This window comes from Caretta caretta, chromosome 5 (assembly GCF_965140235.1).
Source record: "Caretta caretta isolate rCarCar2 chromosome 5, rCarCar1.hap1, whole genome shotgun sequence".
Lineage (NCBI taxonomy): Eukaryota > Metazoa > Chordata > Testudines > Cheloniidae > Caretta > Caretta caretta.
In genome coordinates, this window is record NC_134210.1 from 110,396,354 (window position 1) to 110,418,673 (window position 22,320).

Genomic DNA, 22,320 nt, shown 5'->3' on the forward strand with positions numbered 1-22,320 from the left:
TGTGAAAAAGGTAGAATTTGGCTATTGTTTTATAAGGCAAGGACCTAAAGGAGTCCGGTGCCTAATTCTTATTGAATGTAAGCTCCTTTGAAGATCCTAGCCTAAATTATTTAGCTATCTAAACTATTATCATTAATCAGTAAAGTTTTCCCTTAATTGCACATTTCATAGGAATTCTTTGAAATCTAAATCTACAGCAACTGACGGATTAACTCTTTTTAAAGAAGCACTTTGGTTTTTTTTACATTCAATATCTCCTCTCCTAAACATGTTTTTTCTCTAGAACATGCACCTTAGTAGGTAGTGTTGGTAAGTAGGAGTTGTGAGCCTGAATTGATGTTTTCAGTATTGTCTCTGTGCATCAATTTTCTATACTGCCAACGCCCAACTGTTAGTTTCTAATGCACAACTAATGTCCTGGGCCAAATTCTGCTCTCTGTTACATCAATATGAATCTTGAATAACTCCACAGAAGTCAGAATATGACCTACTATGTCAGCATGAATTAGTTTATTTCTACATATTTTCAATACCAAAGATACTTCACCTTCTTTCACCATTCTTGTTTAAACATCTTGAACATGTGCAAACCCCAATATTTTCAAAAGCAAATAAAGAGCACCACCAGTGCAAATATAAACAATCTTTGTTGAACTATGAAGTATAAGAGTTTACAGTAACAAATTACATTAACAGTCAAGACCAGTAGAAAAATAGATGCACTGCATAATTTGGATTTCTGTTACATATATAGGAAATTATTATCTTTATCTTTATGCTTGAGTTGGCAAAATGTTCTGAAAACATGAAACAAAATTAATTTTTATATATTTTTCTGGCCATGAGGTATAAATACAGTTGCTGCCCACATACATTACAGCAACATATATAAACATAATTCCTTAATAAGCTTTTTGCTAAAATGTATTTTCTCTTCTTACAGTTTCCATTTAAAAAGTGGTAATCCAGTGCTTAAAAATTATAATACAATATATATAAACAACCCTTCACCGACAGAACGAACACTCAAACAGAAAGCGTAAACACAGTATTTTCACTAATAATTTCAATGCGAAAAATTCCCTACTGAGGTGAAACTTTACCTTATTATTTTGCTCATGCTGACGAACTCTCTCTTCTTTAAAAAAAAAAAATCACACATCTGCTGTCCCTTTAAGGATGAAGATTACTTTATTCATAATGCTACCATTAATGCTGAGCCCTGCTGTCTAAACGTAGGGCCTAATTGTGTTCTAGGATATGAGTATATATCTCCTACTGTGAATGGAAGCTGTGTCTTTGGAATACATCTCCACTTTGCTCAGAGACATTAAAGTCCCAAATTACTATTCAAGAATACCATTGGCATGAGCATTTGAGGGGAAGATCTTGAAAATAATGAGACTAAAACAGTATTATAATTAAGGCCCCACACAGACTTTTCATCATGATTCTCTTATAAATGAACCTCATAGCCTAATTTGGGGAAAATGTACTAAATAACAATGGAATCACAATGGCCTGCATAGTGCCAACTCAACTGGAAGCATTTACGTTTTCTACTATCAATGGGTAAAAATGAACTGTCTAAAATGAAGCTAGGAAGACCTGCTCCTTCAAGATTCTAAAACAACAAGCTAAGAATTTAGCAAGCGACAATATGTAAATGGCAGTTGTATTAGAGACTAAGGACATCAAAAAGTACAAAATTGTCTTTATATGCCTATTCTGTGTGTGCATGCAATATGGCTGCCTCCAACAAGAGACTATTAAAAAAAGAAGCTATTTTAATCAAAAACATCATAATCATAATTACAGTGGGGGAAAAATACTTTTGGTCATGTTGACTTTGGAAGGCTTCACTGAAGAAACTGGGGAAGCTTTCTTGTATTCCTGCAACTGATATTATTACTAATGGGAAGTTTGTGCCTAATGTTCTGGAACAGGATATTATCATATTATACACTAAACATTTCAAGAAATGTCCTCCTTCCTGATGTAGCACACTTTTTGATAATTGCAACTTCTGACCTGGGCAACAGCACCAAGGATTACACTATGTTCAATGTAAATTCTCCATAAACTGTACCTATTGAAAACTTCCCAATCTCCATCCTGAGATGCCGTACTCACTTTGCGCAGTTCTCTTTAGTTAGCTATCTAATTGGTTTGCCATAAAGAACATGCCCATGCTTTCCCAGCATTGTTCTCACTTTCAAACAAAAGTTAAGAGATCATGCTTGTCTGAGACTGTTCTGTAGTGCAAATTAAATTGCAGATAATAATGTATAAGCAGCTTGCAGTTCTTTTAAAATGGATTGTCTTATTCTAATTTCCCATCACTTTTTCAGCTGATTGTGAAAAATCACGAGTGTAAATGAGGTATGGTAAATGAGAGTAGGGGAATAGAGGTTCAGTTAACAGCCATTATGCATACTCTCAATCTGAGTTGTTAATAAGTAGCAGAATTCAGCCCTGGTGTAATTTAGCTGAAATCAACAGAGTTACACAGCAATGACCGTGGTACAGTATGTTTCAAGGTAACAGAATGCATTCTGGTAGTAACTACCATTACCATTTTTGGGGTATGATCTGAAAACACCTACATGCATAGTTTTACTAAATTCATACATGTGAATAAAGTTACTCATGTTTACAGGTTCAGACTCTAAGGGCCTGAACCGAAGAGTCCACTGAAGTCAATGGAAGTCTTTCCATTCACTGATTTCAAAAGGCTTTGGATCAGGCCTCACATCTAAGGCCAAGCTCTTAGAGCCACGCTATTTGCTCAGATAGAGGATTCTTTACTGTTGCTGCAGCTCTGAAAATTCCTTTGTAAAGAATACATACATTTATGTTTAACTAAAACTTTAGTAATACCCTTAGTTCTTTTAAGAAGGTCTATGAGGAGAAAACTACATCTTAAAAAAATCTTCTATTAAGTCTAACTATAAAATTTATATTAATTACTTACTTTTAATTAAACTTCTAAATGAATCTTTCATTGCCATTAAAAACCACTAACTGAAGAGGTGTAAATTTGAAAAAAGTTTTTTCACCTTGGTTATTTTCTTTCTTCTCCCTAACATTAAGTCACATACAGTGACTTTATTTGTGTATTCATATACTTTGACTGAAACCCAACAAGAGTGGAAAGGACTCCCTGCAATCACTTATTTGGAATGAAACACAGTATTGCAAGGCAACCATAACTGTGGCTGTGCCTAATTTTGTCTTGAAGGAGATTTGTAAAAATATTTCACTGAAGACAAAATTAGTGTTCTTGAGGTGAATTTAAGTCCTTCATAGTTATTTGACTAAAAATTATTGTTTCTTTGATACACAAATTTCCGTTCCAGATGCTTGCCCAATATGTGACTGAGGCTACTAGTAAGCCAACAAATTTGTTCCAAGGGCACAAAGGTCCTAATAAGTGCATTGCAGAAAATCAAGTTCCCATGGAATGCTGAAACTATAACATAAAATCATCAAACAGCTTCACTGCAGAAACAACATTAGTTTTCACATTAAAAAAATAAAGTGTTTGAATTAGACTTTATTGCACCAGCAACTGGCTTTTAAAATATACCCCATTCAAGTTAAACATTAAATTATTTTATCAAACAAAATATAAGATCTTTCTTTAACGTATCACACAGAGATAAGATATATGCACCTTAAGTAAGGCTAAGTTTTTGTCATGGATATTTTTAGTAAAAGTCAAGGACAGGTCACGGGCAATAAACAAAAATGAATGGAAGCCCGTGACCTGTCCCTGACTTTCACTAAAAATATCCCTGACAAAAGCGGTAGGTGGGTTCAGTATCCACCCCTGCTGGGGCTCCTGGGTCCTGCACTGCTGCAGTAAGTGGGAGTTCTGGGATCCCCCGCCACTGTGGGGAGTGGGAGCTGCAGGGTCCCCTCACCCCGGGGCAGCTGGGTGCTCATGGGGTCCTCTGCCACCCATCATGGCTGGGAGATGCAGGGTCCCCCAGCCGCTCACCATGGCTGGGCAGCTTCGGGGGGTCTCCTGCCGCCCACCACAGCTGGGTAGCTGCAGGATCTGCGGGCCGCCAACCGCAGCTGGGCAGCTGCTGGGAGTCCCCCACTACCTGCCACAGCTGGGCAGCTGCATGGTCGGCTGGCTGAAGAGTCCCCGCTGCCTGCTGTGGCTGGGCAGCTGCTGGGAGTCTCCGCTGCCCGCGGCTGGGCAACCGCAGAGTGCCCCCACCAGTTCGGGAGCTGGGGGGGAGGGGGCTGGGAGCTCCAACCCGGGGCAGAAAATATCAGAGATAAATGGAAGTCATGGATTCTGTGACTTCCATAACCTCCATGATATAATCGTAGCTTTAACCATAAGAAAAAACAGCCTAAAAGGATGACAAAACATCAAATCACAGATGATAGAAAATATAATAATTAGTTGTTTCTTTTTCATTCTGTCATTTACATGATTTTTTAAAAACATTCAACCAAGATCATGTAGACACTTGAATTCTTGGAAAAAGATCACCCTTCAGCTAAGTCAAGGCGTTGAAGCTGGAGTCACTTTCAGGCTGTCAAGTGCTGCATGAATCCTGAAGTGTAACCTGGACTCCATGGAGTATTCTTTGTAGTTGTTTCTGCAAACACCAAAATTACTTCATCAGCCAAAAAAAAAAAAGAACAATAACCCCTCACCATAAAACCCCATCCATCATTTAATCTCTCAGTTCTCTGCTCTCTTCCCTTCACTTTATATTGTCCTTTACAACAGCTCTCAGGCCTTTAGAAAAGATGAGTCATGCCCAACACGAAGATGTGAACAAAAAAAACGTATGGAAAAATAGCATATTAGTATACCACTGTCAGCTGAAAAAAAAGTGTGGCCAGCCTCAAAACACAGCACTCAAAGTGTCAGTGTAATTGTACAGAAACCAATCCAAAGTACCCAGCAGGGTACAGGAAATGGCATTATGGGAATCCAAAACCTTTTTAGCTAATGGTGAAATTGATCTTTAGGTCTGAAAGGTTTTTAGGAGGCTGCCATTGACATATACAGTACTTCCAATACCATTTAGACACTGTTAACTTTTTTATAAAAATGTTAAGGAGCAAGTGCTGCCCTCAGCCTACAGACTGAGTGAATGGGCTGTGCTCTGAGAAGATCTGCTCTCTACCTCCCTGCTCTGGGGGATTCCTGGGGAGTGGGGAGGTAGCGGGGAGAAGAGGAAATCAGCAGTGGATAGATAGATACACGTAGCCACAGATCCCGTAGCTGCTCCACCCCATCCTCACTCAGCCCATGAACTCTTCCACTGCACCATATAGGGAGGCCCATTAAGCTGTTCTCTGTGTCACACAGGAGGTACGGATTACATACACTGGCTCTCCAACTCTCCCCGCCCTCCATGCAGCAAAGTCACACCTTTTTTTTGCTTTCTCTAGGGCGCTTAGCACCCATAAAAGTTTGAGTGGGAAGGAGACAGGATTTGCCCTTAATACTGTACCCCAGCCAGTGTGGTTCAATTCAGCATACCATGTGTGAAACATATGGCAGAGTAGAAGTACTATATCAAAGAACTGGTACACTTTAAAAATTCAACTCTATTGAAAAACATTTTCTAAGGCTTGAATATAGAGTTATAATAAATAGTTTATCATTTTGCCAAGTTGCTAGTGCAGTTGTGTAGAAACTGTAATGTTGCTTCAGCTGAATTTTGTAAAATTATTTAAAAAGAGATAGAGAGAGGAAGAATGAGAGATTCCTTTATTGCTCGGAGTGCCTCAGTTACTCTGAGTCTTAACGAGTGCACAGAGACAAACATGAACTCTACTTACTTTGCAGTTTCTATATATCTTATTGCTTTCTCTCTCTGGTCCTGCTGTTTGTGCAGAAGTCCCAACTCATACAGAGTGAATGGCACCAAATAGTTATCATATTTTATCTGCTTCTCACTAAGAAAACAGAGAGATATGAAATTGGTTAAATATAACAAACATATGTTGTCCTGAAGTTATATGATTATTAATTTAAATGCAGAGCATACGCCTACCTAAATTCATATTTGACCACTTGCCTGATTTCCAAAAGTGCCGAGCATTGAATACCTTCCATTGACTTCAGTAGGAGTTTCAGTATTTTTTAATATCAGGCAAGCACCTAATAATGGTTTTAGAAATCTAAATTTAGGCTTTAGTTTTGAAAACCAAGGCCCTAGTGGCTAAAAATTTTTCTGTGGCTTAGTCAAGACAGTACAGATAGTAGATTCCTCCTCACTCAATCAGATAGGCAAGAAGACAACCAATCGTCATTTAGGACTACAATCACCCATCAATGAATTGATCCCTCCAACTGGATCAATCCAAAGATCACCAGGGTTCACCAGCAAATTACATCAATTAAAACACACAGGCAGAGAACTAGAACATTAGTGGCACAAAATCCTCTTCACATCTGTGACGGGGTGTACTGGCCCCATACTGGAGCGGAAGGGGATAAAGCAGCTGCAGTGTAAAAGGGAACGCCTAGCTCAGTCTGGGCTGGCTGCCGAGGAGGAAGGATGCACCTTGCTGGCTCCAGCCAAGGATCAGCCAGGATCCCAGACCGCGGGAGCAGGAGACGCCGAGGCCCAGGTACTTGCGGATGCCCCAGGGAGATTGCAGTCGCCATCTGAGGAATCCAGAGACTCCGAAGACACCCTGACTTCAACTGCAGGAGTCATGGTAGGAGGTAGCCCTGGGAGGGACTAGCCAGTGTCCCGGCAGCAGTCGGCGTGTTTCGGGTGAATTCTCTGCCGACTTAGTGGTGAACCCATTTGCCACTACCAGGGCCCTAGGCTGGGACCCAGTGGAGCAAGGAGGGCCAAGGTCCCCCTACCTGGACACCTCCTTTGGAAGGCAGCCCACGGAACCACCTCCCACTGACTGGCCATTAGGCCGTGCTTCCCTGCAGTGCAGTGGAATCCTATTGACTCTGGCCAGTGGGCCATGCTTCCCCGCAGCCAAGGGGAGCCCTATTGACTCTGGCCATTAGGCCATACTTCCCTGCAGTCCCTGGGAATCATATTAGCTTTAACGGTGGACCTGCCCCACCCTTGCTCTGGTGTACTGGCCCTGCAACAACATCTATCTTTCAACAACAAAAGAATTTTTATTTGACTACTCTACTGCAATACAAGAAGCAGCGAGAATCCTCTACTCCACTGCCACCATCAAAGCTGGCTGACAAAATCATGGCTGGCAGAGCTTTTTGGTGTAGTGAACTGGCTAAATTAACCTAAACTGGATACTCTGGACCCAAGGACTGAACCCTGGGACAATTCTCACCCTATGTTGCAACTCCCATCTTCTCATGTACTGTAATATTTATACTGCTTTCTATATTTTTCACTCCATGCATCTCATGAAGTGGGTTTTAGCCCATGAAAGCTTATGCCCAAATACATTTGTTAGTCTCTAAGGTGCCACAAGGACTCCTCATTGTTTTCACTGACAGAAGAAACCTGGAAATGGACCAGATGGCACTGATCACTCCTCCAATCCTGACAAAGCTCAGACCCGGAACAGACAATGAAATACTACAAGCCTAAGGAATATTCCAGATACTACTGGTGAAACACAAAAGTGCCCCTCTGTCACAGTCTGGCTGGCCTTTTAAGGGAAGAAGGGATCAACTTTGTGCATATAATGGAGACTTAATTAGAATGACCTACCCCAACTGCAGGGGATTGGAACGATGATCTAAATAAGCCAAACTGTGAACTCAGTCTGGGGAGAAGCCCCAGGAGAGAGGGGCAATTGGAGTTTACCTTCTCTGGGAAGTGTTTGGTAAAGGCAGGATGGAGAGAACCACAGGGAGCAGACCAGGCTCCTGTGGAGGGCCTTAGGATATGACCAGTAAGAAGCCAGGGAGATCCCTGAAGGAAGCTGCTGGAGTCCCCAAGGAAGGTAGGCAGTGGAGAAACCTTCTGGGAAGAAGCAGCCTACAAGAACACTGCAGGGCCCAGGAGTAAGAGCAGAGAACTTCAGGGTAGCACAAGAGGGGTAGAAGAATTATTGGTTTGGATGTTTATTTCCATTTACATTTAGATTTTTGTTAGCTCAAAAGTTGACTGACCTTAAGAGGTGGCCTGGCCACGGAAGATGCAGACAGAAACAAGACAGCACAGGGCCGAAGAAGTGGTCAATAGGGGGCATTAGAGCTGAAGCCTCCTGCAATGCCCCACACTGACACCAGGGAGTATACCTGTGTGAGTACAACTGCTTATACCCTGCTGGTTGGTGAAAGCCAGCAAAGGACAACTGTGCCCACTACTAATGGAAATCATCAACATTTCCTTACTAAAAAAAGGTTTTGTATTCATCAAAAATACATTTATTGAAACAATAGAAGAAACCTGAGAATTAATCCCTCAAACCCTTTTAAAGTATCTCTCGGAGGAGAGGTTAATGGTCTCCTGGCAAGGTTATGCAACCACTCGATAATGTATTGATCCATTTCTGGGAGGAAAAAATTGGGGTACCTCTTCCTCAGAGTCCAAAGCTGCCTCAAGAAAATCCTCTTTCCCCATGGGAGAGCGTCTCTCCCTTGATGGGGTGTGGTTTTGCTTTTCACAGCCCCGGAGTCCATCTCAGCTATTCTCTAATTTTGCTGTTGCTTTGGTGAGAGCCTCTGCCTATATGACAGGTTTCAGAGTAACAGCCGTGTTAGTCTGTATTCGCAAAAAGAAAAGGAGTACTTGTGGCACCTTAGAGACTAACCAATTTATTTGAGCATGAGCTTTCGTGAGCTACAGCTCACTTCATCCGATGAAGTGAGCTGTAGCTCACGAAAGCTCATGCTCAAATAAACTGGTTAGTCTCTAAGGTGCCACAAGTACTCCTTTTCTTTCTGCCTATATGGATGACCTTCACTTTCCCTTTAGGCAAGTTAAACAGCTGTTTGACTGTCAACACTTCAGAAATGGTTTCAACTGCTGCCTTGCTCTGCTAAGGTTGTGGAAATTTCCTCTCCGTGAGAGCAGTAAGAGACCACAAGGACCACACTGGAAAGGTCTACTTCAAGAGATACAACTGATGTGTATGGGTGTGTCCCTTTCATTTTTTCCTTTTCTTTTTCTTCTGACTTCTCTGGATGAGAGACAAACAACATCCTGACATCGCCATGGAGGTTGCTGTGAGCTAGGCAGCAATCAAATGGAAGAAGCAAAGGAGGGAGCCCTAAAGAATGGGAAAATCCTGGACAGAGACCGGTTATCGGCAAGTGAAGAGAAACCCAGTGTCCTTGCTGTTGTAAACTTAACCACAGAACCAGATGCATTATTGTCTGGGTAATTCAAATGTTTAAGAAAATTAATTTCTTTTTCATAATGGATGAAGATGATCCGTAAAGACACATCAGTTAATCATCATAACACTCCTTTAAGGTATCCAACATATCTAAAGGGCACCAGATAAGTGCAAATTATTATGATTAGCTCACTAAGTCATAGAAAATTATAAAATAGCTTTAGAACTGTCCTTCTAGATTAATGTATTTTAAAAACAGCTGCTAATTGCTCTTTGGACTTTATATATTACCAATATGTTCACACTAAAATCACTACTACCACACAAATTCTAAATTCATTTTCCACAGCTTTGATTTATTTTGTACATCTTTACAAAGCAAGCTACATAACTGAAAAAAGGAAATCAAATGTACATTCCTCTCCCCCCTTTAACTAACCACATTTTATTTTATGGAGACTGTTAGGAGATGCTGCAGATCAGTGGTTCTCAACCTTTCTGGACTACTGTACCCCTTTCAGGAGTCTGATTTGTCTTGCATACCCCCAACTTATACCTCACTTAAAAATTACTTGCTTACAAAATCAGACATAAAAATACAAAAGTGTCACAGCCACACTATTGCTGAAAAATTGCTTATTTTCTAACATATGTGATGAAGCGGGACTGTTCTTAATGTTTCCTCTGAATAGTGTGGAGGTGCCTCAGTTTCCCCTATGCAGTTCTTAAGTATCTAGGTGGTGGGATAAGGGTGTATGATCGTTGAAGAGCCCTAGAGGGCAGGTATGCACAGGGGTCTGGACACAGAGAATGGCCAACACCCTGTTTCCTGGCAACTGATGGCCTGGGCCCTTCCCCCTGCAAGTTGAGAGCTAAAGGGTTGGAGAACAAAGGAATCAGGTGACCTCCTGGCCCGGAAAGGGACAAAGCCCAGAGGAGGAGGGGCTGAGAAGGAGGCAGTTTGGGGCTGGCTGGGGACATGGAGTGAAGTGCAGACGTGGTTGTCTGGCTCACTGCCCCCCAAAATGGACCCAGCTGTTCTCTGTACCTACAAGCTCTGTGTTAGACCATGTTCCTGTCAGCTAATAAACCTCTGTTTTACTGGCTGGCTGAGAGATATGTCTGACTGCGGAGTTGGGATGCAGGACCCTCTGTCTTCCCCAGGACCCCACCTGGGTGGACTCGCTGTGGGAAGCGCATGGAGGGGCAGAGAGGATTCTGAATGCTCTGAGGTTAGACCCAGGAAGCTGGAAGCTGTGTGAGCTGTGTGTCCTGCAGATAGTCTGCTCACAGAAAGGAGACTTCCTCAGAGTCCTGACTGGCTTCGTAGGGAGCAGTTCCAGTGCCTCGCCCGGGGACAAAAATTACTTGCTTACAAAATCAAACATAAAAATACGAAAGTGTCACAGCCACACTATTGCTGAAAAATTGCATATATTCTTATTTTTTACCATATAATTATAAAATAAATCAATTGGAATATAAATAGTGTATTTGCATTTCAGTGTATAGTATATAGAGCAGTATAAACAAGTCATTGTATGAAATTTTAGTTTGTACTAACTTTGCTTGTGCTTTTTATGTAGTTTGTTGTAAAACTAGGCAAATATCTAAATGAGTTGATGTACCCCCAGGAAGACCTCTGTGTACCCGCCCCCCCACGGGGTACACATATCCCTGGTTGAGAACCACTGCTGATGATTAGAGAGGTCTGAACTTTATAATTAATGTATTGCACATGGGGTTAGGTTCCTATCCAACTTACCAGTTTCCTGGAACTGACCTTCATTGTGTTACATCAGTGGCTTAAACTCAAAGCAAAAAATGTTGTGGGAGAACTGTATTTCCAAACAGTTGAATATCACACTTTGTACCTAGCTTTTTCTTAGATGACTGCTATCACCGTATCAAGAGAAGTGCACCTAGAGTGGAACACGGAGAGGGACTACAGAAGTGTCCAGACAGCAGTCACCTGTCTCTGGGCAGGGATCCTTGTCCCATTTCTTCTAACTGGGGATTTTAAGGCTGCATAGCACCCTGCTGTACACTGTGGTATCTCCAACAAACCAGTCTGCCTAAAGTCCAGTGCCTGTGCTTTGATTTCTCTCCAAGGTGTATTGCCAGCAGTTACCAGTTACCACACAGATCTTTCTAAGTTAACACACCTATCACTCTTATAGGGCCTTATTAGGCCAAAAGTCTTTCCAACTCTTCTGCAAGAGTTGGAGGCCTCCCTTGAACAGAAGATCCTGTTTGTTTGCTGGATTAGAAAGAAGGGCCAGAGTCAGTTCAAGATCACCTTTTTATACCAAAAGCCCTTTCTTTGTCTCATAGTCTCTATAAAACCCAGCTTGAACCAGTATATGCAAACCGTTCCACCAACATCGATCTTTTCCTGCAGAACATTATTTTATTTCAATGAAACCCCATTTTCCAAAGGGAAACTGTTTAAAATTTTTCAACCAGTCCTAGTCCTAAATCCTGACAGTATGCCACAAACACTGCACCCAAGAGAGAATTTTAAAGACTACACTCCTTGAAATTGGTTACAGCCTAGAGACAATTACGGTACACCTTACATACTCTCTGTCTGAGATATGGTAGCAGAAGGCCGTATTCTGAGATATGGTAGTAGAAGGCCAGATATCACAGAGAAAGGTGGCAGAGATATTAGAAGCAAACTTATTCATTGTTCCTTTCTTAAATGTGATTATTTTTCAATTATCATTTGATCTTTGATCTTTATTAATTAGAACTGAACAACAAAGATATTTTCTATTTCTGAAAGTATATGTGGGTTTTCAAAACTCCTCCTCTACAGCATGATAAATCTCTTTGGGTGAAATCTCTCTACCCCACACATCCTCCTTGAGGAATTCTATTTCATGAAGGAAATGCCATGAGTTTTCTGAAGAGACAGAACTGACTCATCTCCCCAAGTAGTAAGTAGGCCATGGAGTTACATATGTAGCCACTTCATAGCTTCAGCCAGCACTCCTCCATGTCCTTTTGGGGAGCATTTGGACACTAGATCTGCATAAGAGGAACCTTTGTAGGCACTCGCTGGCTTGTCTTCAACTGCCCTCTCTATACTGACCTATTCAGGACCTACACAGAGCTCACATCTATCCCACACAATGGGTGAAGTGGATCGCAGTAGAGTTTAAGTGGGGTAAAAGCCCTTGTGTGGGCCCTGTACATGTGGGTGAATTTCATCATGAGGCCTTTTAGATGAGGTAATAAAGTAATTAATGTAGTTTAAAAGATGATCTGATATCCTGTTGTTGGATTTCTCATTCTTCCGGTTATTATTTGCATTACAGTAGAATCAGTGCCACATGTTCTCGGTACTGTACCAATATGTACCAAGGAGCATACAATCTAGCCTAATGATAACACACAAAAGGCGAAAGGAACAGGCTAAGGGGTGTGAGGGAGCAGATGAGGTAACAGTAAAATGAGCCTGTTTTACACAATCAGCACTAACAGTTCCCCACCTGCCTAGCCTTGTGGAAAGAGATAACACTGCTTTAAAAGCCTATTTCTATTCCACAAATTTATTTTTGAGTTTTATTGTTATTTGAAACTCTAACTGAATTTGCAGTTAGCACCTGTGCATTTGCACTCAGTGGGCTAAATTCAGCTCTAGGTGTAAATGAGTATACCTCCATTGGATTTGACTGGGGTTTGTCTTCCTACACCAGGAATGAGAGCTATTCTGTAGATTAAGATTTCTTAAAGTTGCTACCACTTTCACTGGCAAAATTAAGAATCCAATCTTTTCTTCATTTTACTAACTACTATGAATGTCAGCTCAACGCTTATCCAGACAGATTTTCTTTAATTTATAACATTAACAATCAACTGCTTATCATTTGTTACTGCTAGCCCATCAGTATTTTATTGTTAACGGTATATAAAGCTAAAATATAAGGTTACTATAGCTTTGTTTTATTTTTTTACCTTTGGATAACTTGATTAAAACACAGTTCAGCTTGCAAGAGTCTTCCTAGGTGTTTCAAACAAAGGCCTTTTAGTAACTGCAGCAAGCACAAGTCATCTATAAAATATTCAGTGTGACCTTTAAAACAAAAAAAAGACAAATTTCAGAGATACATGGAAATAGAAAGGAAAAGGCTACAGGGATTAGCAGTGAGGGATACATCCAAACTTCAAAAGTTTTGCCTATCAAATTTTGCAGCCAAACAAGAACATACATAATCCTCTAAACAAATTTTGAATAGTGCCTAATAAAGAATTGAAGAGCAAATTCCAAGCATATCAATAGACTGATTCTTGAAAATAAGAAATTGAAACAGTGGTCCTGATTCTCCACGGTCCTCCATGTTGTGAAGTCATTTAAATCTATGCAAAGTAAACACAAACTGTTATCTAATCAAAATGGAAGCATTTTACACAAACTTTATATTGGCTATAAGAAACTGCAGAATCAGCCCCACAGTTAATAAATCTGAAACTCTGCACACACCACAAGTTACTATGCAGGAATCCAAGGTATCAATCTATTGAACAGCAGACTGCTGTACTGTAATGTACCATGTGAACACTGCTACAGTGCAGTGAAAGTCTATGGGTGCAGCCTAACATAGAATCATAGGACTGGAAGGAATCTCGAGAAGTCATCTAGTCAGTCCCCTGCACTCATAGCAGGACTATTACCTAGACCATCTCCAACAGGTGTTTGTCCAACCTGCTCTTAAAAATCTTTAATGATGGAGATTCCACAACACCCCTAGGCAATTTATTCCAGTGCTTAACCACCCTGTCAGTTAGGAAGTTTTGCCTAATGTCCAATCTTAACTGCCCTTGCTGCAATTTAAGCCCATTACTTCTTGTCCTATCCTCAGAGGTTAAGGAGAACAATTTTTCTCCCCCTCCTTGTAACAACCTTTTATGTATTTGAAAACTGTTAGCATGTCCCTCCTCGGTCTTCTCTTCTCCAGACTAAAAAAAACCCAATTGTTTCAATCTTCCCTCATAGGTTATGTTTTCTAGACCTTTAATCATTTTGTTGCTTTTCTCTGGACTTTCTCCAATTTGTCCACATCTTTCCTGAAATGTGGCGCCTAGAACTGGACACAATACTCCATTTGACGCCTAATCAGCACAGAGTAGAGAGGAAGGATTCCTTCTTGTATCTTGCTTACAATACTCCTGCTAATACATCCCAGAATGTTTTGGGTTTTTTGCAACAGTGTTACACTGTTGACTCATATTTAGCTTGTGGTCCACTATGTCCCCCAGATCCCTTTCTGCAGTACTCTTTCTTAGGCAGTCATATCCCATTTTGTATGTGTGCAATTAATTGTTCCTTCCTAAGTGGAGTACTTTGCATTTGTCCTTATTGAATTTCATTCCATTTACTTCAGACCATTTCTCCAGTTTGTCCGGATCATTTTAAATTTTAATCTTATCCTCCAAAGCACCTGCAATTCCTCCCAGCTTGGTCTCGTCTGCTAACTTTATAAGTGTACTCTTTATGCCATTATCGAAATCACTGATGAAGATATTGAACAGAACCAGACCCAGAACTGATCCCTGCGAGACCGTATTAGATATACCTTTCCAGCTTGACTGTGAACCACTGATTACTACACTGAGAGAATGGTTTTCCAGCCAGTTATGCACCCACCTTATAGTAGTTCCATCTAAGGTTGTATTTCCTTAGTTTGTTTATGAAAAGGTCATGTGAGACAGTATCAAAAGCCTTACTAAAGTCAAGATATACCACATCTACCACTTCCTCCCTCTCCATAAGGCTTGTTTCCCTATCAAAGAAAGCTATTAGGTTGGTTTGTCATGATTTGTTCTTGACAAATCCATGTCGACTGTTACTTATCACCTTAATATCTTCCAGGTGTTTCCAAACTGATTGCTTAATTATTTGCTCCACTATCTTTCTGGGTACTGAAGTTAAGATGACGGGTCTGTAATTCCCCAAGTTGTCCTCATTTCCCATTTTTATAGATTGGCACTATATTTACCCATTTCTAGTCCTCTGGAATCTCTCCCATCTTCCACGACTTTCAAAGATAATTGCTAATGGCTCAGATATCGTCTCGGTCAACTTCTTGAGTATTCTAGGATGTATTTAATCAGGCCCTGGTGACTTGAAGACATATAACTTGTCTAAGTAATTTTTAGCTTGTTCTTTTCCTATGTTAGCCTCTGATCCTATGTCGTTTTCACCGGCATTCACTATGTTAGATGTCCAATTGCTATTAACCTTTTTGGTGAAAAAATGTAACATACTACTACTTCAAAGCTCAGCATGCTATGCTAACCCACACTCCGGGACATTCACTGTGCTGTAGCCGGGCCCACATGAATTGGTACTGTGTGTCCAGTAGATTCACACCCTGGCTTGCTGCGCAGTAATTCACCACGTGGATACGTTTTTTCTTAAACGCTCTCACCATTCCAAACTGTTGGTGCAACTCTACCAGAGCCAACAACAGGAGTGTTTGTGTATATCGGCTGCCATTGTTTTTACTATCCGCTCCTCTAGAATTCTAAGCTGGAAGCCACTATTAGTGCTCCCACCATTACCACCACTGGAGGAGCTGCATTAGCAGAACTCCAACAGCGAGTAAATTTAACAAAGAAGATTTATGCAGACGCAGCATCTGTGCAACAGGGCCAAAGACATCACATGAAGGCGTTTTGTGAAGTGTTTCATAAGTAAAGTAATAACAAGTGCAGTCCCCTTTCTTGTTGCCTTGGCTTATAATATTTGTTGGCTGCAGTGAAGAAAAGGAAAGAAAACACACATATGGGCAAACAGATGGCTGCACATACATCAATAATTCAGGAGACAAAACACACTCCTTTCAGATCATCTTGTTTACAAATAATTACCAATTCTCTGAGGTTACATCAATTTTTTAAAAATGGTCTGCCAAATAAAACTATACAAACAGTTCTGAAAACATGGAAGACAAAAGCAACTTGAAATAAAATATTTTGCACAGTAAGATTTTTTGTCTGCTTTTAAATATTAGTTTTGATTCCTTTATATAATGATGCAAAAGTCCATGTTTTTCACTAGCAGGTACATGTAGGTATGGTGAGGTGAGTTGGCTATTTTGCATTCCTTTGAAAAACTGAGCAGTGATCAAATGTCAAAATCAGGTCAATGTCTCCTACAGGGACTGATTTCTTGCAGTTGCTGGGGGCAGATACTGACTGCTGTCAGTCTTCACTGTCTTTATTTCAACTGCTCTGTTCCTGAAATTTCCTCCCAGAGATAAAAACTAGTAAGTCACAGTGCTACCATTATAATATCACTTGAAGATTACATTAAGTTAATACCGACAGTATGGCAATAAATGGAAGACAGAACCTTCTTGCAGTCTGGCTGTATCTATGTGAATTCTATTCTGAGTATATAATAAAGCTGCAAGACCATCACCCAAAATATTTCAGATTTTCTTTTAAATTATGAATACATTATTTTCATTTGGGAAAGAATACACGGGAATGATGGTGGATTGGTAGAATGTCTCTGCAAGCCATTTCACAACTTCAGAAATTATATTTTCTTTTTCTCTGTCTGCTCCTTCCTATGAATTTTAGTAAAGTTTCGTTGTGCAAACAGAACTGCATACAAATATCCAAATAAAACTTTTATATATGTTATGAAACAAAGTACTCTGACAGACCATATGCTTTTCTTTTCAAGAGACACGTTCTCTAATTCAATTGATTATGAGGGACACATCTTGTCTTATAGCTTAGTGTCCAGGTCTGGATAGTGAACAAAAAGATTGTACAAAAGAACTCATCATATTAACATCATTTTATCTGCAAATGTCTGTCTTAAATGTATTTGCATTTTGGTTGTAAAGTGGCATGCAACAGTAAATAAATCACTTAAGATCTGAGTGGTACGAGACTGAATTGGTAGAAGATGAACGTTTTGACAATGGATGAAGGCATAACAGTGGGCCACATTCAGACTGGGTGTAGTCAAGTCAAAAAACTATATTTACTAGATTTTATTGTTGAAACTTACTAAGCATGTTTTTAATCTTTAAATTATATACATTTAATAGCTATATTAATTTCCTAATGGTTACAAATTATGAACTTGCATGTCACACTAGCAGATTTATGGAATGTATCGCATTTGTCTACAATATGCAGAGGGTTCTATTACCCACTGAATGATTCAGGTGACTATACATATAAAACAATCCAGGCTATCTGTGTGATTTGCCTGCTTGTCCTTCACCCCATCCTTCACTGGTCAGAGCCCTGCTGAGAGCTGGATGCCAACCCTTGCCTTTCACCTACACAACTCTTACTTCATAGATAACATCCTAGGCTGAGCCAAGACAATGGGTAAAGGGTGTCATGCTAAGTGCTTCCAGGAGAAAGAGAAGAGACTGAGGCATAATGTTATAAAGTAAGCAATACAGGAGGCAGTTTACCTGGAGAGAAGGCTCAACACAGAGAAGGAACACCTCAGCTCAGGGAGAGAAAGACATTTTAAAATAGTAAGATGCAATTGAAAAACCACAGAAATTGGCAGAAGGACTCAAGGGCAGGTGTAAGACTTGAAATTTCTTTTAAATCTTTAATTGTCCATTTCTAGGTGACAAGGTCCCTTTATACACTAACATACAGTCTACATTTCAAATGTGGGCAAGTCATAACTGGAGACTCTTGAGTCATAACTCTGAAAGACTTTGGGGAAGCAAAAAAATAAAATTATAGTTTCATATTTGCCATGCTAAATCCGTAAGGTTTATGGTAGAATTCCAAATTTTAGGGGTTTATGTCAGTAAAAGAAAAAAACAGAGCACAGGATCATAGAAAAGTAGAGCTGAAAGGGACTTTGAGAAGTCATCCTGTCCAGCCCCTTGTGCTGAGGCAGGACCAAGTAAGCCTAGACCATTCCTTGCTGTATGCAGTGTTGTTGTAGTTGCATTAGTCCCAGATATTAAAAAGAGACAAGGTGGGTGAGGTAATATCTTTTATTGGACCAACTTCTGAGAGAGAGAAGTGTTTGAGCTTACACAGCTCTTCTTCAGGTCTGGGAATTGTACCCAGAGTGCCATACCAAAATACAAGATGGAACAGATAACTCACTAACAACAACCCCAGCTGCCTTTCCCCGCTGTGAGTGGAGGGGTGTTAACAGCCACTTCATCTTGAATGATCCCTTGAAATATGTGCTACGATCTGGTCCACCTTGCATTTAGCTGTGATTCTCTGAGTACGTTTCCCAGACCAGAAGAAGAGCTTTGTAAGCTTGAAAACTTCTCTCTCTCACCAGCAGAAGTTGGTCCAATAAAAGATATTTCGTCCTGCACCTTGTCTCTCTATTGTAGACCATCCCTGACAGATGTCTGTCCAACCTTTTCTTAAACCTGGAACCTCCCCTGGAAGCCTATTTCAGTGCTTAACTATGCTTATAGTTAGAAAGATTTTCCTAATAAATAACCTAAATTTCCCTTGCTGCAGTTTAAGCCCATTACTTCTTGTCCTACTGTCAGTGGACATGGAAAACAATAGATCACAGTCCTCTTTAAATCAGCTCCTAACTTATTTGAAGATTGTTATTAGGTCCCCCCTTTATCTTCTTTTCTCCAGACTAAACATGCCCAGTTTTTTTAACCTTTCCCCACAGATCAGGTTTTCTAAACCTTTTATTATTTTTATTGCTCTCCTCTGGCCTCTCTCCAATTTATACACATCTTTCCTAAAGCATGGTGCCCAGAATAGGATACAGTACTCCAGCGGAGGCCTCAACAGTGCCAAGTAGAGCAGAACAATTACCTCCTGTGTCTTACATACTACACTCCAGTAAATGCACCCTAGAATGACATTAGGCTTTTTTTGCAATTGCATCACACTGTTGACTCATTCAGATTGTGATCCACTAAACTGCCAAGATCCTTTTCAGCAGTACTACCACTTAGCCAGTTATTCCATATTTTGTAGTTGTGCATTTCATTTTTCCTTCCTAAGTGTAATACTTTGAATTTGTCTTTATTGACTTTCACCTTGTTGATTTCAGACCAGCTTCCCAATTTGTCAAGGTCATTTTGAATTCTAATACTGTCCTCCAAAGTGCTTGCAACCAGTCCCACCTTGGTGTCATCTGCAAATTTTTATAAGTATACTCTCCACTCCATTATCCAAGTCATTGATGAAAATATAGAATACAACTGGACACAGGACTGACCCTTGTGGGACCCCACTACATACATCCTCCCAGTTTGACAGCAAACCATTGATAACTATTCTTTCAGTAGAGCCTTTCAACAAGTTTTGCACCCATCTTACAGTAATTTCATCTAGACCACATTTTCCTAATTTGCTTAAGAGAATGTCATGTGGGACTGCATGAAAAGGCCTACTATAATGAAGATATATCATGTCTACTGCTTCCCCCATATCTTTAACCCTATCAAAGAAGAAATTAGGTTGGGTTGGGCATGATTTGCTCTTGAGGAATGCATGCTAGCTATTCTTTATAGCCCTATTATCCTCTAGGTGCTTACACATTTAAAGTTTAATAATTTGTTCCAGTATCTTTCTAGGTATCAAAGTTAGACTGACTGTTCTATAATTCTCCAGGTCCTCTTGTTCCCCTTTTTAAAGATAGGTACTAAGTTTGCCCTTCTCTAGTCCTCTGGGACCTCACCTGTTCTCCATGAGTTCTCAAAGATAATTGCTAATGGTGCTGAGATTGCTTCAGCTAGTTCCTTACGTACCCTAAGATGAATTTCATCAGGCCCTACCTATTTGAATACATCTAACTTATCTAAATATTCTTTATCTTCTTCTTTCCCTATTTTGGCTTGCATTCCTTCCCCTTGCTGTTAATACCAATTGTGTTGAATATCTGGTAACCATTAACTCTTTTAGAAAAGACTCAAGCAAAATAGGCATTAAGCACCTCAGCCTTACAGATCATTAGTTATTATCTCTCCTTCCGCACTAGAAGACGTACATTTTCCCGTGTCTTTCTCTTGCTCTTAATGTATTTAAATAGCCTCTTCTTATTGCATTTTATGTCCCTTGCTAGGTATATTGCTAGGTATAACTCATTTTGTGACTTCGTCTTTCTGATTTTGTCCGTACATACTTGTGCTGTTCATCTGTACTCTTCTTTAGCAATTTGTTCATGTTTCCACTTTTTGTGGGATTCCTTTTTGATTTTCACTTAGTTAAAGAGCTCCTGTTGGAACCATATTCTTCCTATTTTTCCTTCACATTAGGAGAGTCTGCACTTGTACATTTAATATGGTCTCCTCTAGAAACTGCCAGCTGTTCTGAACTCCTTTATCCCTTACATTTTCTTCCCAGGGGACTTATGTAACACTTCTCTGAGTTTGTTAAAGTCTGCTTTTTGAAGTCTATTGCCCTTATTCTGTTACTCTCACTTCTTCCTTTCCTTAGAATCATTTAATCTATAATTTCATGATCACTGTCACCCAAATTGCCTTCAACCTTCAGATTTGCAACCATGGTGATGGGTACTTCCTCCACTGCATTAGAGTTATTTTGTTGAAAATACAGTATGATATTTAGGGACGGAAACTAGAAAAAAAATCAACTCTCAGGCAGAAAGTCAATGCTTTACTTTGGTTAAACTCAGTGAGAGAGAGGCATGTTTGGGTTTGCTTTGTCTGAAAGAGAAGTATTTAGAGATGGGATAGTGGACTTGCCTTTAATATTGATTTCTGACCTGTTGTAGATGGATTTTTGTTTGGGTGTCTTTTCTCTATTCATTAGGGATTAAAATCTCATAGGAACAGGTGGTGTAATTATTGATACCATTATTTAGAGTATAATTAGAATTTGGGTTCACATGCTGTCCACTTACCTCTTTGGTTTTCTTTACTACCCAGGATATTACATTCCTTCCATTTCCTGCTTTCAGACTGTTTTGCCATCTCTCCCTGGCTATTACCTGTAGCCCAGAGTTCAAAGGACTGTTTATAGTTCTACAGGTTAGCTTCTCCAGGTTGGGGCTTCAATGCTTTTGGCTGCTTTACTAAAGCCTTGGCCTGGCTGAAATTTTATACCTTAAGGTGGAGGTATTTTGGCATTATTTTTTTTAAATGTAGGGGATTTTATTACTAGCAGCAATTAGAATGGGCTTATACGATAACTGAGGATCCTGAACACCTCTGAACTCTGAGGGTTTTACGGTTCAGGTACAAACTTTGTGACCCTATGTCTAATAATATTATTAGTTAGCACATCTATAGTGCTTTGTATTTTCAAAACACTGTGCACACATTAACTAATGATATATTACTTAATCACAGACATTTTTATCTGGGGGTGGATGGGGGATTTCTATTATAAATGACTGGAAAAAGTGTGGTTAAAATCTTGGTGTTAAACAAGGATTTTTTAAAATAGAACATTAATGAAGAAATAAACAAACTTTTTATTTGTTTGAGTAGCTAAGGTTCATGAGAAAACTGATGTGGGGTACTTATATTCTCCATACAATTCATTTTAATACTAGAACTCAGTAGAAAGGTGTACTGCTGAGGCAAAACAGCAATGGGTGAAGCTGTGTTGCTTGCCTAACAGGCAAAAGTGTCCATTGGAGAAAACATGAGTCAGGGAAAGTGAATACAGCCATTAGCTTTTGAAGTGCATGTGTTATTTTTTTATGCCTTTCTTTTCATCTTATATAATTATTATTAATTTATGAACCAGCTGTTTGAGTCTGAAAGTATTTATTTTGAATATTCACACTTCCAAGAGCCACAAACTCTCTCTACAGTCAATAGCTAAACTTTATTGTCTTTTAGTACTCATTGCAATACTACTATTTTTAGCTTTCTTGTGGGTGTGGCAGGTGACTCCATTGATACTGCCATGTCATTTACTATTAGTCAAGTTCCACTCATCATCCATCAGTGTCCTCCACAATGCAGTTACACTATGGAAGAATGTCTTGAATATGAGTTAAATATTTTCAGACTTTTCCAGGAAGATCAATTTGGTTCCTTTTCTAGAGATCACTCCTCAGAGATAGAATTCTCTCTCTGAGAC

General features: G+C 39.9%; 1 protein-coding gene across 3 annotated transcripts in view; it reads right to left on the reverse strand.

Annotated features, from left to right (window-relative positions):
• Positions 1 to 481: 481 nt before the first annotated feature.
• Positions 482 to 22,320, reverse strand: part of TTC39B (tetratricopeptide repeat domain 39B) — a 138,724-nt gene continuing 116,885 nt past the window's right edge. For all 3 annotated transcript variants that reach the window (XM_075128794.1, XM_048850371.2, XM_048850372.2), the window contains 3 exons: positions 13,234 to 13,351; positions 5,821 to 5,937; positions 482 to 4,622 (listed from right to left, as the gene is read on the reverse strand). In XM_075128794.1, the coding sequence (XP_074984895.1) occupies positions 4,526 to 4,622; positions 5,821 to 5,937; positions 13,234 to 13,351 (332 nt within the window). In that variant the 3' untranslated portion in view covers positions 482 to 4,525. The remainder of the gene's footprint in view (positions 4,623 to 5,820; positions 5,938 to 13,233; positions 13,352 to 22,320) is intronic.